Here is a 17,374-nt window from a genome sequence, read left to right as displayed (position 1 = left end):
CTCTCTGCTGAAGCTTTGATATAGGGCGCAACTGCAAAGTTAAACTTTACATTTTATGGTCTGATATTCCCTCTAAGACAGACAGACGTAGTGTTCGGCGTAGCAGGTTGCCAGAAACAAGAAACAGGTCCAGAAGTGATTGAGAGTCGTTTTGTACACGGGTGGGCTCAGTGACTAGTTGTGTCAAGTTATGAAAGAACACTACGTCGAGAAATAGTTAGGAGGCACCAGTGAGAGTCACCGGAGTATCAGGCAACCAATTTGTTGACGGAAAGTTGAAATCACCCGTCAATAACAAATTGGCTGAGCGGATTTCATTTCGGCATAGGAATTCATTAAGCTTTTCTAGAAATATGTTATTCGAATTCGGGGGATGGTAGAATCCTCCTATAATTACATGACATTCCTCAAGGAATACTTTGAGTATAACACTTTCTAACCCCTATATGTTTGGCAACCTTGTGACCCGCAGGGACTCTTTGTATAATATGGCAACGCCACCACCGCGGTCATCTCTGTCGCTCCGGAAAATGTTATAACCACAGGGTGCTATTTCACAATCATAAATATCAGGATGCAGTCACGTTTCTGTCACGACTACAACGTGAGGATTTTGTGCCAGGACAATGCTCTCTATGTCAGTTACTTTATTCAAAATGCTTCGGGCATTGACGTAGATACAACGGAAGGTCTTATTAGAGCAATCATCTATTCATTGTGACCGTTTTGAACTGCGGCGCTCTTCGATTATAGGAACTCTTTTCTTCAGAGTGCTGTCCCACTGAAACACTTCGTCGTTTATTTTAATCTTATCGTATACTAGATTTACTTTTTTGCCTTCTTTTCTCTCCTCAGCTGTACTATCCCAGAGGTACTTTCGAATAGTTCTTGTGGCAGTGGAAAAGTCGTCAGATACAGAAATGCTCTTTCCTTTCAACCTGTGGCAATTCTTGAATATGTTTACTTTTTCACGGTGGTCGAGTAGTTTAATGATTACTGGTCGTGATTTGTTTGTTTGCGCCCTAATCGGTGAATTCTCTCCATCGAAGACACCTCTACACCTAATTTTTCATGAAATAAGTTTACTGCTGCCTCCGAAAGTGATTCAGAAGTCTCATCGACCATTTCAGTCATGCCATATATGATAACATTGTTGCGGCGACTCCTGTCTTCAAGATCGACCAGTTTTTTTCCAGGCTCTGAATAGTGCTTTCCAAGTGAGCCATTTTACTGCCCAATTCCTTTATAGTTGACACGGATTCATCTAGCTGCTTTAACTTTGCTTCTATGTCATCCAAGCGGTTGTGAATAGCTTTCTGTCCTTCAAGTAACTGTTGGAGCAGCTCTGCTGTATTACCAGGCCCAGGGTTACACTCGACATCTCCAGAAAGCATGCGAAGATCAACAAAAACATTCCGAATGCGCGAACATAAAGTACACACACTCTGAGGGCACATCAGCTGGACGAGGAAACGATCACTGGTTCGAATAGAGCCATATTTATTACTGACCTGCGTAAAAAGCAGAAATGGGTTCATGGCAATGTTGTCGGACGGCCAGCCGATGTGCCCACTAAAGGAATCCCAGATCGGACCGCTCCTTATGTAGGGCGAAGACGATGACGTGCGAGGGGGCGGTGTCCAGGCGTTGGTGTCGATACGGGCAGACTTTTCGCGTGCGCAGGCTCCGATCAGGTGTCTGATAGGTTCGGCACACTGGTTTTTCCGCTGCGCTGTCCGTCAGAGCAGTTCCTAGAGTCAATATCTGCGTAAAAAGCAGAAATGGGTTCATGGCGATGTTGTCGGACGGCCAGCCCACGTGCCCACTCATCAGCTTCATTCACTGCAAAGCGGAAGCCAACTATTCGACGACCGAGAAAGAATGCCTCGCCATTATTTGGGCCACGTCCAAATTTCGACCCTACCTGCACGGACGACCATTCAAGGTTGTGAGCGACCACCATGCTCTGTGCTGGCTTGCCAATTTGAAGCATCCCTCTGGCCGCCTTGCTCGTTGGAGCTTGCGTCTTCAAGAATTTGACATAACTGTAGTCTGCAAATCTGGCCGCAAGCATTCCGACGCAGACTGCTTGTCCCGAGCCACCGTCGACGCAGCACCGGAAGAGGAAGACGACGATGCTTTCTTAGGGCCGGTAAGCGCGAGCAGTTTCGCGCAGCAGCAGCGCTCGGATCCTGAGTTGCAAAACCTAGTTGCTTATCTAAAAGTAAAGACCGCATCGCCACCCCGAGAGTTCAAGCGCCAACTGTCGTCCTTCGTCGTTCACAATAATGTACTCCTGAAGAAGAACTTCGCGCCCAACAGGACAGTGCATCTTCTTGTCGTGCCCAAAAATCTCAGGCAATAAATTATGCAGGCATGCTATGATGTGCCGACTGCAGGGCATCTCGGGACTTCTCGCACGTTGCACCGCATCCAGGAGAAGTATTATTGGCCGCGGCTAGCTGCCGATGATTCCCATTACGTGAAACGTGCCGTGAGTGTCAGCGACGCAAAACGCCTCCGACTGGACCAGCCGGACTCCTGAACCCCATAACACCTCCAACTAAGCCCTTTCAGCAAATTGGAATGGACCTCCTCGGCCCCTTTCCGATTTCATTATCGGTTAACAAATGGATCATCGTGGCCACCGACTACATGACCCGATACGCCGAAGCAGAAGGGTTGCCTAATGGTACCACAACAGAAGTCGCTAAATTTTTTGTCGAACAAATTCTCCTGCGACACGGCGCCCCCGAAGTGCTCATCACAGACAGAGGAACGGTGTTTACAGCGGAGCTGACGCAAGCCATTCTCAACTACAGTCCGACAACCATCGGATAACAACTGCCTATCATCCACAAACCACACAGAGCGGACTCACAGAGCGTCTGAACAAAACTATCGCAGACATGCTCTACATGTACATCGACGCCGAACACAAGACGTGGGACACCATTCTACCGTACGTGACCTTTGCCTATAACACTGCCGTCCAGGAGACTACCAGGTTTACCCCATTCCAGCTTGTATTCGGCAGGAAGCCGACGACAACACTCGGCGCAATGCTCCCGCACGTTTCAGACAAAGACAAGCACGACGTCGCCGCCTACCTTGATCGCGCCGAGAAGGCTCGAAGACTTGCGCGGCTTCGCATTAAAGACCAGCAGTACGCCGACGCCCTACGCTACAATCTGCGCCGACGAGACACGCATTATAAGCAAGGTGATCGTGTTTGGATATGGACGCCAATTCGCCGCCGTGGATTGAGTGAAAAGTTGCTTCGACGCTACTTTGGCCCGTACAGGGTTCTCCGTCGCATCGGTGACCTCGACTATGAAGTCATCCCCGACGGCACTACAGCATCTCAACGACGATGCACATGCCCGGAAGTCGTACATGTCGTACGCCTTAAACCATACTATGAACGCTAATCGACTCGACGTTTACATTCTCCTTATTTATTTTTCATTTTTGAAGCGTCGAGGCGACGCTTCTTTCGAAGGGGGGTAATGCCACGTATCAATGTAGTGTCCATTTGTTCGCGCTCAAGGCCGCAGGAAAGGACTGTTATCATTTTTGTTTGTGACGCGAGAAGAGACCGGACTAATCTCGATTGATCAGAGCCATGAAGAGCTGCATCTACGTTTTTCTAGATTACTGTAGACGATCTTGACCTGTTATATAGAAGCTTCCTTGCTGGCTTTAGATTGAGCGTTGCCGCGAGCGGCGGGCACTCGTAGTTTGACGACCGACGAGCACGTTTGTTGCTTACGCCGCTGCCGAGTGATTCAGTTCTTTTGCGGGCGCAAGTCAGCCCAAATAAAGAACTTTGTTTCCAAGATTGGTTGGTGTCTTCCTGACCGCTGGGCTGCCGTCAGTTGTCACGGCAGTAGTCACGAATATTGTGTTTTGAATTTCTGGTAATAGCAAAATTGTCATTGATTAGTTTGTTTAGCAAGACGGGAAGGCTGTAACTTAAGGACTGCTTCATAGAGTAAGTTCTTGGTGTTGGAGTGATCCAAGTTTCTTGGTATCTAGTGTTACGGCAGCTGTTATTTTCTCTCAGTTGTCCAAGTACAGTGAAGAGATGATCACGTTGTTGTGAAGAGTATTTATAGCATAATAGAAGCCTGTAAAAGTATAATGCGAAGATTGGAAGGATATCATACTTTATAAAGATATTTCTTGCAGGGAAAATGAATGGAACATTTGCTATGGACCGGACGGCTTTTTTCTGCAGCAAATGCAATCTATGAAAATTTGTTACCCCGGTTGTTCCCCAAACCAAGCTGAAGTATTGTATATGAGTTAGTACTAACACGTTGTACAGCAACATATTTACCCTGCTATCTTTACACTGCTACTATCGCAGCCACTTCTTTGCTGTCATCGTCCTCAACGTCACCAAATAAACCACTGTTGCATTTGTAGGAGGTTAGGTTTGCCGCCCGCGTCCGCCCTCGAACTCCGCAGTCGCACGCTGCCGACCCCCGGTATGCCGTCCATGTTGGCCAGGCAGTCCTATGCTCCGGTTCCCCTCACCATCGGGACCTCCCCCTCTTCAGCGGGACTGACCACCACATTCCTGAAGGCTGGCTTACATCCTACGAGCGGGTTATGACGTGTAACAAGTGGAACGACGTTACGAAATAGAACAATTTCGTATGCTGTGTGGCCGGAGTTGCGAACCTGTGGTATCTGAACCATGAAGAAGACCTCTCCAATTCGGCCACTTTCAAGAAGATCCTTTCCGAAGTGTTCTGTTGCCCTGCAGCCCTTAAGCTGTGTGCCGAGCAACGCTTGCGCGAAAGTTCACAGCAGTCAGGTGAGACCTTTACGAGCTACATTGAAGATGTGGTCAACCTATTATCGCGCATCAACACCCAGATGTTCGAGGCTGAAAAAATCAATAATATTTTGAAAAGAATCGAGAATGACGTATTTAAAGTGCTGCTGCCTCGAGATCTTCGCACCTTTTCCAAAGTGGTAAGCATCTGCCAAAACTATGACGAGTGGTGCAAGCAGACGCTTCTCACTCGCAAGACCGCCGCTCCGGACGAGTCGCTTGCGGGGCTGTCAGCTGCACCTGATCCACTCAACGCTGTCGCAACAGATCAAGGACTTCATGCGTGAGGAAGTGTCTCGTGAACTTCCCCTTCTGCCGTCCCACTCTGCGCCGTTTCCATGCCTTGCGCCCGACCTTTGTCATACCATCATGAACGTGTAGCTGAAGCCCTTCCACCGACCCAGCCGGCTGCGCTACCACGTCATTCCACCCCTGTCGATGCCCTATTGACATACGCTGAAGCCGTTGCACGGCCGCGGCCACCTAGGTACCGCTCGAGCGTTGCTACGCTTCAAGTGCCTGTGCCTCAGGTCGTTCAAGCGACGAGGCCTTTTTTTCCGACCGCTTCCAAGAATCAGAAATCCCTGGCGCACAGGTGACAATCGTTCCATCTGTTATTAATGTGGACCGCCTGGTCATGTTTTCCGGCTTTGTCGCCGTCGTGGGCCAGTATATCCCCCACTACCTCCACGAGTTACCGAATGCTGGCCTCCTCAAGCTCAATACTCAGTGACAGGCAAGCCGCCAGTGCCGTCCTCTTTCACCTGACAGCTCAGCTTTCTCCACCCAGCATCACCTTCACCGCGTCGCCGCTCCCTCTCTCCCTCTCTCTAATGCGCCGGCGCCCCACTCTTTCGCAAAAGGAAACCCAGATACCACAGTTCCTGGGGCGAAAAGTTCGCCGCCAGTGAAATGTTAAACGCCTCAGTTCTCTACCGACAATCTTATCGAAGCTTTTGTAGGGGAAGTTCCTGTTCCGGCGCTCGTCAATACCGGTGCTGTAGAACAATTTCGCCGTTCTTGCGAAAGGTTGCAGCACCACCTTCTGGATTTTCGCTGCGCATGGTAACTGCGCAACCTATTGAGGCGTTAGCGACGTGCACTGCCCGAGTAGTTATTGAGGAAGTTTTATATACAAATGAATTGGTCGTTTTGCCAACCTGTTCTCATGAAATAATCTAGGTAGGCGCTTGCTGTCACGCCATAGCGCCGCCATCGATTGTGCTCCAGCTGAACTGGAGTTCTTTTCGCTCAGCGATTCCCCGTCAGCCGCTGCCCCTTCTGCTGCTTATCACAAAGCCGTCGTTGCCGTACGCGTTGACCTACCTGCATGCTCTGCTTTCTTGTGCCCATCTTGTGCTAACGTACTTTTTGCGCTATCCCCCATATTTATCCACCGCAAGTCACTGCCCCTACCTTACGTGGCACTCGCCCTGTCAGCTGGCCTTACCGCGTTGTTTGTCACCAATACTTTAGCGTATCTTTCCGCTGTGCGGCGCAGTGAGCGTGTCGGAACCATGCAGTAAATTTATTTCATTCTCCACCAGGATAAGAATGACAATTCACCGTCCCTCATCTTAGACTCCCTCAGCCCGTGTCAGGCTCCCGCGCTCGACATTTCGCCTGGACACGTTTTCCTGCACTCCACTGAGGCAACCCTTGGCCTCCCCCCCCCCCCTCAACGAACACAACTTCTTTCGCTGCTTCATCAATTTCATTCTTCCTTCGGTTGAAACCGAACCGCGTTTGGCCGCATCTACTGCCGTCAATTAAATCGACACCGGTGTCCATGCCCTTCTTAGTCAGCGCCCTTACCCCTTCTCCGCCACTGAGTGCCATGTCATTCAAGACTGTTTAACCCCATGCTTAAGAGCGGCGTGATTCAGTCCTCTCACAGTCCATGGACAACCCTCAAGGTACTCGAGAAGAAGAAAGATGGCTCTATTTGTTTCTGCGTTTATTAGAGCCACTTGAATCGGATAGCACGGAAAGACGCTTACCCTCTGCCACGTAATCATGACGCTTTGCGCTGCCTGTAAGAATTGGAACTCCTCTTCTCTCGATTTGCGCTCTAGGTACGGGCAGGTCACCATGGCTGCCGACGATCGCCCAAGAACCGCCTTTGTGGGCACTGACGGGTTGTATGAACTTAATGTCTTGCCTTGAGGCCTCTGTAGTGATCCGGCTGCTTTGAAGCGCAGGATGGACACTATTTTGCGCGGCCTGAAGTGGATGTCCTGTCTGTGGTATTTAAACGACGTCGTGGTCTTTTTTCCCGACTTCGACACTGAACTGTCCCGGCTAAAGCACGTCTTGACATACATGCCTTACGGAGGCCGGCCTGCACCTCAACTTAAAAAGTGCTGCTTTGCTGCTCGCGAACTGATGATTCTGTGTCATGTTGTGTAAAAGAGGGGGTCCGTCCCAATACCGCCAACCTTTGTGCTCTGACTGCTTTTCCAAAACCTACTTCCATCCAGCAAATGCACAGCTTCCTAGGCCTCTCTTCCTACTTTCAGCGTTTTCTTCGGAACTTTGCTGCAGCTGTTGCCCCTTTAACTCAACTCCTCGGCAGCAACGTAGATTTCTCGAGTTCCTTTCCTGCTTGCGACGATGCCTACAACACTTTGCGTGATCTCCTCATGGCCCCTCTTATCGTCCGCCACTTTGACCAGCAAACACCAACCGAAGTATACACGGACGCCAGTGGTATTTGACTCGGTGCTGCGCTCGAACTGCGTAAATCTCGACTCCAAGAATTTGTACTTGCTTACACCGGCGTCACGATCACTAAACCAGAGTCCAACTACTCATTCAGGAATAAAGAGCGTCTGGCCATTGTCTGGGCCGTCCGCAAGTTTCGACGTTACCTCGCGGCCATCCTTTTGACATGGTCAAGGAAAACTATGCCTTTTCTTGGCTTTGTTTGTTAAAAGATCCATCCGGCCGACTGGGTGCATGGGCTCCCCACCTAGAAGAATTATACCATATGCGTAGTCTACCGGTCGGGCCGCAAGGATCAGGACGTCGATGTCTTGTTCCGCTCCCGGCTGCCAGCGGAGATTGCCAGGCTCTCCGCCATCGAAGTCGCTGCGCCTTCGGTCACTTTCGGCGGCATGCCTTCAGAGCAGCATTAAGATCAATCGATTGCCTCCCTTCTCGACTTTATATCTGATCCCTCTAGGTTTCCAGCATCCTGCGCCCTTCTTCGCCTATCTTTCCATTTTGCCATTCGCGATAACCTGCTTTATAGGTGTAACTGTAACCCTGGTGGACACAAATGGCTTCTTGTTATTTCACGACATCTACGCTCCGAGCTCTGCACCTGTTTCCATGCTGACTCGCAATGCTGTCACGGCGGAGTATTCAACACGTATACTCGCATCCGTGCCCGATACTACTGGCACGGCATGTACAGCTTCATCCTCAGGTTGGTGCGCTCGTGCCCGGCTTGCCAATGCCAAAGCAACAGCGTAATCGCGGCGCTGGCGAGTTGCAGAAGCTATCTTGTCGGCGCCGCCCCTTCGTCCGCGTTGGAATTGATTTAAATGGCCCTCCACCATACAACGCCGCTGGAAACCGGTGGGTTATCGTTTCCATTCAACAGCTGATGCGGCCACCTCGGCGCTCCCTGCTGCTACGGCTCGTGATGTGCCGCCGCTCATTCTGCAGCGTTTCATTCTTCACCAAGGTGCTCCTCGTGAACTCCTCAGTGATAGAGTGCGCGTCTTCTTGTCTGACGTCGTTGACGCTGCGCTTGGCGAGTGCCACATAATTTATAGGACTTTTACCGCCTACCATCCCCAAACAAATGGTCCAACCGAACGCTTTAATCGGACACTTGGTGACATGCTGACCATCTAGTACGTCGCTGCCAACCATACGAACTGGGAATTCGTTCTACCCCATATAGCATACGCCTATACCACTGCCACACAGTCCACTACAGGCTTCCCTCCGTTTTTTCTGCTTAACGGCCAGCATCTATTCGCTCCCATCGACACAGTTGTCTCCTACGCCCTGCCGCATCTGGGTGTACAACTGTCTCTGAAGCTGCCCAACGCACCGAACACGGCCGCCAGATCCCAAGGTCATTCGCCGAGACTCAGGGGCGCCTCAAACACCACCACGACAAAGATCAGCTTGCACCGGCCTTCCCAAATGGTGGACCCGTGTGGCTGTAGATACCCTTCAGTACCCTCGGCCTCTTCAAGAAAATTATTTTGAAATATTATAGCACGTACCACGCCCTGGAGTGCACCTCCCCCGTTAACTACACTGTTTAGCCACTCATGCAGTCTGCGGATATCCGCTGCCATGGCCGCGAGACTGTGCATAGTCAACGCCTTAGCAGAGTGGTTTGTTGGGCGAGTTGGTTTGCCATATTGAAATATACCTGCGCTTAAAAGACACGGACTGAAAGATAGAGACACACACACATAGCGCTGGACTTACAACTGAATCTTTATTCGGGAAACACTGCTCTTTATACACACCAAGGAAAGGGCATTTTTGCAAAAGGGAAGGTAGGACTGGACATGTGACGAGACAGTTTGTCGATTTTTATCATCCGGGTGTTACCATCTTCCATTTTTTATCAGCTGCTGGTGTGTATAAAGAGCAGTGTTTCCCGAATAAAGATTCAGTTGTAAGTACAGCGCTATGTGTGTGTGTCTCTATCTTTCAGTCCGTGTCTTTTAAGCGCAGGTATATTTCAACGCCTTAATCTATACTGCGATTCGGTTGTATTGTTGGCACCATAAGTCACCAGGATAGCTCCTTTTCTCCCCAGCGCCATTGTGAAGGAGCAGATGGGCGTTAACCCATCCGCACTGCCATCGCTCCGAGCGAGACCCTGCCTGGCCGACGGCGAACAGCCACTGCTTCAACGCTGCTTCCGTCGTCCTCGATGTCCCTAAATATACCACTATTACACTGCTAACATGTGACATGCCTACTATATTCCGACCAATTAGGTATGCATTGAAACTCCCCACCCCCTCCAGCCATAGCGGTCACAAGCTCTTCCTGCGCGACAAGCAAATAATCACTTGTTATAGCCTTCCTTGATGAGGAAAGAAAACAACACAGGACAAATCTATCGCAGCAAAGCTTTTGATTTCTCTGACATTATAGACTACCCGAAAGACGCGGGATCGATCGCGGCTGCGGCGGCCGAACTTCGATGAGGGCGAAATTCTAGAGATCCGTGTACAGTGTGATGTCAGCGCATGTTAAACAACTCCAGGTGGTTGATATTTCCTGAGCCCACATAGCCGGAGCCACTTTGGGATGTTAAATCCCCCTAAACAATAAAACAGACCGAATCGTTGAAATCACGGCACTGTTTCCTGCGGTGATTTGTTAGCAGCGTAACACAACTCCCTTCAAGCTATGGGTTGCTTTTTCCAACTGCTTTTTTGTACGTTGATCCTTACCAAATGGTTACATTCTATTTGCATGCTGCTGGCCACCGAAGCTATTGCGCTCAGCATACTACGAGCAAAGCGCCTAACGCTACAGCCCACTCATGCTCCCTCTCCCACTCTGGCCAACACTGAACAACAGACCACCCACAAAAGCGACAACACCCCTGAACGAACACAGCCTGCCCCCGCTAGGACCCAGGACACCTCCACACAGTTCACTCCAGAGACTCGCGACGCTGGCACACAGACGGTAACCGTGGATCCCACACCAGCGGAACAGCACGTAGGAATCACACCGAAAGTAGCCACTAAACAACAAAGCGACCACTTCACACAGACACCTAAGCGATTAGTGACGCACACTAGCACCCAGATTGTCACCGACGCGGACCTCGACACCGATACCACCCCCAAACAGAAGTCCCCTAAACACACAACACCCGTCAAGAGGTCCACTCGGCACAAGCGCAGATGACTCACATCTGGCAGCACCAATCGCCCCGAACCCAAAAGACGAAATTTCCTGGTCGCCAGAAAACTAGCCACTAAACAAACTAACTACCGATTCCACCTACACACTTACAAATCCTACTCGCAGCGCAGGACAATACCCAAAGGACTTCGAGTTAATGTTAGGTGCTCCCTCGGTGCGCTCAGGCCTGAACTCCTCGCTCGATGGGAAAAGGTTTCAAATGACGCATCCCTTTCATTCATAGCTATTTTAAAAGAACATTGTCAAGAGCAGTTAAATTCCCTCGATGATCAACTTAGTAAGATAGAACTAAATTCGGGCGAAAGCCAGGCACTAGCAGATTTTGTAGCCAGAAAGGAACGCAAGCTGCACGATAAACAACAGCATAAACAAATTAGAGATAAATTTCCGCTAGATACGAATACATCTGGACAGTTTAACAACCGCCCTCCAATTTCGATACAGACAAAAGATGCGCATTTTCCGCCGCAGGACACTGACAACAACATTGTCGATATTTCCAAATCCCTAAGTGATAGCGACAAACGGATTCTGAAGCATGGCCTTACATTTTGTCCAACTAACAATAATTTTAACGAGTATGAACTTCACAGAGACCTCACAGAATTTGCGCGAAGATTGCGAATTAAGGAATTCTTTGCCGAAAAAGCAAGCACCCCAATTACTAACCTAGCTCTTTCCTGTAACACGTGGTCAACACGTGCTCACCCTACTGCACTAACCAGCCTTAATCCCATCCCTCTCAAAGCCGAAAGCACGTGGACGCCGGAAGCGCAGCAGAGTCCCGAATTAGACTTGTACATTAAATCTGTCTCGAAAGAAATTATAGACCAAACAAAGCAAGCTCGAAAACGCAGAAACGTTACCCCAACGGAACAGGCTACTCTGAACCACTTAGCTTCTAGAACCGATATAGTCATTAAACCTGCAGACAAAGGAGGTAGCATAGTTATCCTGCCAGCCGAAAAATACAAAAAAGAAGCTTTTAGGCAACTTAACAACCCTTGTCATTATAGGAAATTAGATTCAGATCCCACTTCAGAGTTCTGCAAATTGATTCTGAACAAACTGGCAAACTTACTATCAAGAGAACTAATCACGCAGTCCGATTACCACTTCTTAAATCCGCTAAACAAAGAGGCAGGACGCTTTTACCTACTTCCCAAAATCCATAAGGTTTCCGCAGAAGACTTGTTTACCGCAGATATCCCCGGCAGACCTATTGTTTCAAACAATAACACGCCCACAGAGAACTTATCAATTTTCCTGAACAACTACCTTGCAGATATTCCCACCCACCTCCCTTCCTTTGTCGAGGATACACCGCACTTTCTCCGCATAATAGAGTCTCTGAATGACGCTTCCATTATCCCAGCAGATAGCATACTTGTCACACTTGACGTCGCCGCTTTGTACACAAATATTCCCATTAATGAAGTTATCGACGCACTCTTAAAAATTCTAACTCAAAGTCCTCACCCGCACGAAACTGAAGTGTACCTCACGCTACTTGAATTGGTACTAACACTCAACTACTTTGAATTCAATTCTTCTTACTACCTTCAAGTATTTGGAACAAGCATGGGCACTCCCTTCGCACCCACCTACGCGAACATTTTTATGGGGCTACTAGAATCTAAACTTCTAAATTCATTTCTAAAAAAACCACTCATATACCTGCGGTACATAGACGATATTTTCATGATATGGGAGCATGGGGCTGAGACCCTGAAGGCATTCGTCACACATTTCCATTCATTCCACTCCAGCATTAAATTCACTTTCAACTCCTCGAAAACGCAAGTCAATTTCCTTGACACCACTGTCCATTTAGAAAATAGCAAGCTCAAAACCACACTTTACAAGAAGCCTACTGACCGACAACAATACTTAGATTTCACTACCCATCATCCAAGACACTGCAAACAAGGTATATTCGTAGGACAGGCAACGAGACTAAGAAGAATATGTAGCGACGACGATGACTACCTGAAACACCTCCACTCGCTAAAAAACACACTAATCACCAGAAACCATCCACAGACAATCCTTAATAATGCGTTCCAACGAGCAACCACTTTGAAACGAGATGTAGTTCTTAAAAAACGAACAAAAGCTAACAGTCAACGACCTCCTGCACTTATAACGAAATACTCAAACGCGCTTCCAAACATAAACAATATCCTGCGGAAATACCACCCCATTTTAACTGGTAACGACCGTCTCAAGAAAATATTTCCCGACGCACCAAGGGTAACATACAGACGCAACACAAACCTGAGGGACATCCTGGTGCATGCTAGGCTCGGTAAGAAACCACCACCGACAGTAACTTCATGCTCTCGACCCAGATGCAAGACATGCAAACATTTACAAAGGGACACTACGGTTAAAAGTACGGCAAGCGATTTCAGTTTCGATATAAAGACCAGTTTTGACTGCACATCGTCCAATATTATCTACATGCTCCAGTGCTCCTACTGCCAGAAACAATATATCGGAGAAACCGGACAAACAATGAGTGCCAGATTAAACGGGCACCGGGCTGACACAACACGGAATGAACAGAAGGCAGTGTCGACCCATTTTAATCAACGCCATCACAAATTCGACGAACTCAAATTGTTCATTCTTCAGTCAGGCTTCAAATCGACTAGGGACAGAAAATACAGAGAAGCATTCCTAATCCACAAATTTAAAACACTGCAACCAACAGGGATCAACATGTCCAGAGGAAACCTGGAATCTCTCAGGTACATTCCAGGGTCAGCATAATTTTAAATTAACAAATGTCTTGCACGTGGTCAGACTATTTCCTAGAACCTCACATAAGTATATTGTCGCTCCTTGCACCCTTCCCAAGTCATATCTTCCACCCCATTTCCGGCCTTGTCACCCTCTTCCTTTTTCCACCCTTTTTTTTTTTTTCTCCTAATCCCCTGCTACCAGTTTTCGGAAACCATGACACTCCTGTTACCCCCTCCGCCCCCACTTTTTGGCTTTCTCTGAACACGACAGCCCCCCCCCCCCCCCCTTTTTTTTTCCTTGTCCTCATTTCCCTGTACCACGCTGACTAATCCTTTTATCTGAGTTTTGCAGGTTCACCCAGCGCCTCCCCCCCCCCCCCCCCGTCGCAGCCCCTTCAAAGCCTTTTGTTCATTGCATACCCCCCGGATATAGGTTGTTGCACTATTGCAGCCTAGCGAATGATGATTCACCTCCCTCCCCTTCCTGACACGCATCCCCTCCCACACCACTTTCCTTCCCCACCCCCGGGGCCTTCCTCCTCGGAGCGAAGGCCCTATATAATCCCTGCCGATGATGAACGCTTTGCCCAGACGAAGACAAGTCCCCTTGTCGAAACGTTGGCTCTAGCAACCTGAGGTTTTCCCCGCCCTTGTTCATTTTGTGAACGCTTATGAGAGGTCCTTTTATCATTGATGTCATAAACTTTATGTCGAAGGCTTTATTTTTTCTCGATAATGCTTCAGCACAGGAGAGATAAGAGCTTCAGCATTCACGATATATCAATATTTACATATTACAACACGGCATTGCAAAACACAACACCACAGTAAACGAGGAGATTTCCGCTATGCGTAGAACTTTACCACCACCTCCCATAATAATCCGGAATTCGACATCCAGAGAGACTTTCCCCGCTGAACGCATACAGATAACGAAGACAAAAAAACACTGTCATGATCTTGTTAGTGCACTGAACATTCTTCATCCATATGTGGCAGCTATCAATTTATGCCAGATGTACATTTTGCTTCCTGTAAATTTGTTTGCCCTACTACTGAGCAGAAATCAATAAGCAGTGCTTCTTGCTGCATAAAAGAGGTCTCAGAAGATGCAATATTCTGAATTAAGCTGCATTTTTCGTAGTTTCTTATTTTTCATTCAAGCTCCACGCATTGGAAAGTTGTCAACTACAGCCTCATATGACTGGGCTCATTTTAACGTCTGGTGATTAATGCTCGGTAGATTTGCCCTATTTGGATTTCCTATTCAGTAATCAACGATAGTAATTAAAACAAGATTGGTGCCAATACCGCTGCCTTGTAAGTTTTACTCAACATTCTTACTTTTTTTCAGCTCGAAAAATGCCTTCTGTTTGCTGTCAGACGGCACGCAGCAGTGAGCCCTGCTACTGCTGTCTCTACATCTCTGTCCCGTTTTGCAGTTGCCGGGTACGGTGTTCACTTTCTTATTAAGTAAAATTATTTTTATCTTGCCTCTTTATCGCTTTTCAAGTCAGGTTTCGAAAACCTAACGTTTCCGTGTTTACTCTCACTTCTTATGTATAGTTACGATGCTTAAAAGAGCCCATCTTTCTATTTTTATAAGTGATTGTGACCAATTAAGGTTTTAAAATTTTGTTTGTTTATCGTTGTAAGTGCACCATGAAACGTTTCCTCACAACTGGTTGCGATATATTTTTCATGGACGACGCTTCTGAACCAGCGCTTTAGGCATCATACTCGCATGCGGGAGGTGCCGCCAATGCCGCCGGTTATACACCTGTAAGGAAGACGACGGGCATACGCGCGACCCGCATTGCCATCGCCTGGGGCACGCGCCTGTCGACCAGCTGACCTCGGACTGCTGTTCACCCTGCTCCCGTTGTGAAGCTTCACTGAACAAATCCCACGTTACATTTGGTGGAAGTGCGGGGTAATGTCCTCTCGCCCTTGAACTCCGCAGCCGAACGCTACCCCCTACCGCGATACCTTCGACCCACCAAGCCGTCCAAGTGAGCCCGGCCGCCGTCGTCTGTGCTGGTTTTCTCCGCCAGCGGGACCCCGCTATCTTCAGCGGCACGGACGACCATGATGTTGAAGATTGGCTCACATCGTATGAGCGGGTGAGCGCATACAATAAGCGGGACGCGGAAACCAAGGTGAACAATGTGATTTTCTATCTGACGGGCGTGGCGAATCTGTGGTATCGGAACCACGAGGCGGACATTGCATCATGGTCCGTTTTCAAAACGAACTTCTCTGAGGTATTCGGCCGCCCGGCTGTCAGAAAACTCCGTGCGGAACAGCGCTAGCGTGCGCGGTCGCAGCAGGTAGGCGAGAACTTCACGAGTTGCATCGAGGATGTCGTGGACCTGTGCAACAGGGTGAACGCACAGATGTCCGAAGCCGACAAGATCAGGCTTATCCTCAAGGGCATTGATGACGACGCCTTTCAGATGTTGTTGGCGCGAGACCTGCGCACCGTCGCCGAAGTCGTAACAATATGTCAGAGCGTCGACGAACTGCGCAAGCAGAGGGCTCTGACACGCAAACACACCACGAGCATCGACTCGCTTGCTGGCCTGAACGATGCAAGCGACCAGTCATCGCTCCTGCCGCAAATCAAGAGTTTCATCCGTGAAGAAGTTGCTCGAAAGCTCTCGCTTATTTCAAGCCATCGAGAGCCACCACCACACATAACTCCGAATCTGAGGCACGTCATTCAAGAACAGGTCGCTGAGGCTCTCTCGCAAGCCCCTCAGCCCACACCTTTCGCGGCCCCGCTGACATATCCGGAGGTTGTTGCGCGACCTCGACCACCCCCCTATGTTCCGCCTCCTAGTCCTCTTCGACAGCCTCCTGCTTTTATTCCACCACCTGCTCATCTTCAAACATCCTGGGGCACGGCTGACAACATTGGACCGCCAGCTCAACTGGGCAACTCCTGGCGCACGCCTGACAACCGCCCGATCTGCTACTTCTCCGGCATGCCAGGTCATGTGGTGCGGCTTTACCGTCGACGCATGAACGTCTCACGACCACCTCCAGAAGTTTCCGGTTACTGGTCCCAGCGACAGTATTTGCCTCCTGCTGAGCTGCCCCTAAGGCGTTCTCTGTCTCTTGAGCGCACCGCCTTCTCTGGACGCCGTTCGCCTTCTTCAGGTCGGTGCTCCATTGCTCCGATGCGACGGGATCCCTCGACGACTCAAGAGGAAAACTAGGTGCCGCAGTTAATGAGGCGAAAACTGCGCAGTCGTCGAAATTTGAAAGGCCTTGTTTGTCTGCTGCTAATTTAATTGAAGTTTTTGTAGAGGGCGCATCTGTCATGGCGCTTGTCGACACCGGTGCTGCGGTTTCTGTCATGGATGCAGCGCTTTGCCGCTCTTTGAGGAAAGTGAAGGCGCCCCTTTCTGGCCCGTCGTTACGAACAGCAAGTGCGCAACTCATCCAGCCGTTAGCAGCGTGTACTGCTCGAGTAGTCATAGAAGACATTTTATAATTGGCCGAGTTCATCGTTCTGCCGTCATATTCGCATTCGATCATCTTGGGCTGGGACTTCCTGTCGCTCCACGATGCGGTCATCGACTGTGCTCGGGCTCAAGTAGAGCTCTCTGTGCTGCCGAATCCCGAGCAAGAGACTGAAATTTGTGCTGCCCCTGTTTCTGCCAAAGCTTTTGTCGCCAACAGCACCGATATTCCTGCGTGCTCTTCCGTGATTGTGCCTCTCTCCTGTGACTCCCTTCGCTATGCCAGTGTCATCTTCGCGCCGTCTCCTACTTCTCTACGCCGACATTGTCTGCCTCTGCCTTATGCCCTGCTCACTTTATCCGCCGGCCTCACCGCACTGTGGGTCTTTAAC

General features: G+C 49.3%; 1 protein-coding gene and 1 pseudogene across 1 annotated transcript in view; both read left to right on the top strand.

The window, feature by feature from the left end:
- LOC149326582 (uncharacterized) overlaps nt 1–5,227 on the top strand; it is an 83,016-nt gene extending 77,789 nt beyond the window's left edge. Inside the window, exon 7 of the mRNA XM_089564621.1 lies at nt 5,044–5,227. Coding sequence (XP_089420747.1) covers nt 5,044–5,227 — 184 coding nt within the window. The remainder of the gene's footprint in view (nt 1–5,043) is intronic.
- A 3,029-nt stretch (nt 5,228–8,256) lies between these two features.
- Nucleotides 8,257–16,736, top strand: LOC149326581 (uncharacterized; annotated as a pseudogene).
- Nucleotides 16,737–17,374: the final 638 nt, after the last annotated feature.

This window comes from Amblyomma mixtum, chromosome 10 (assembly GCF_055824585.1).
Source record: "Amblyomma mixtum isolate Tamu chromosome 10, ASM5582458v1, whole genome shotgun sequence".
Lineage (NCBI taxonomy): Eukaryota > Metazoa > Arthropoda > Arachnida > Ixodida > Ixodidae > Amblyomma > Amblyomma mixtum.
Note: the sequence above shows the minus strand (reverse complement) of the source record. Positions and strands in the feature narration are given on the sequence as shown.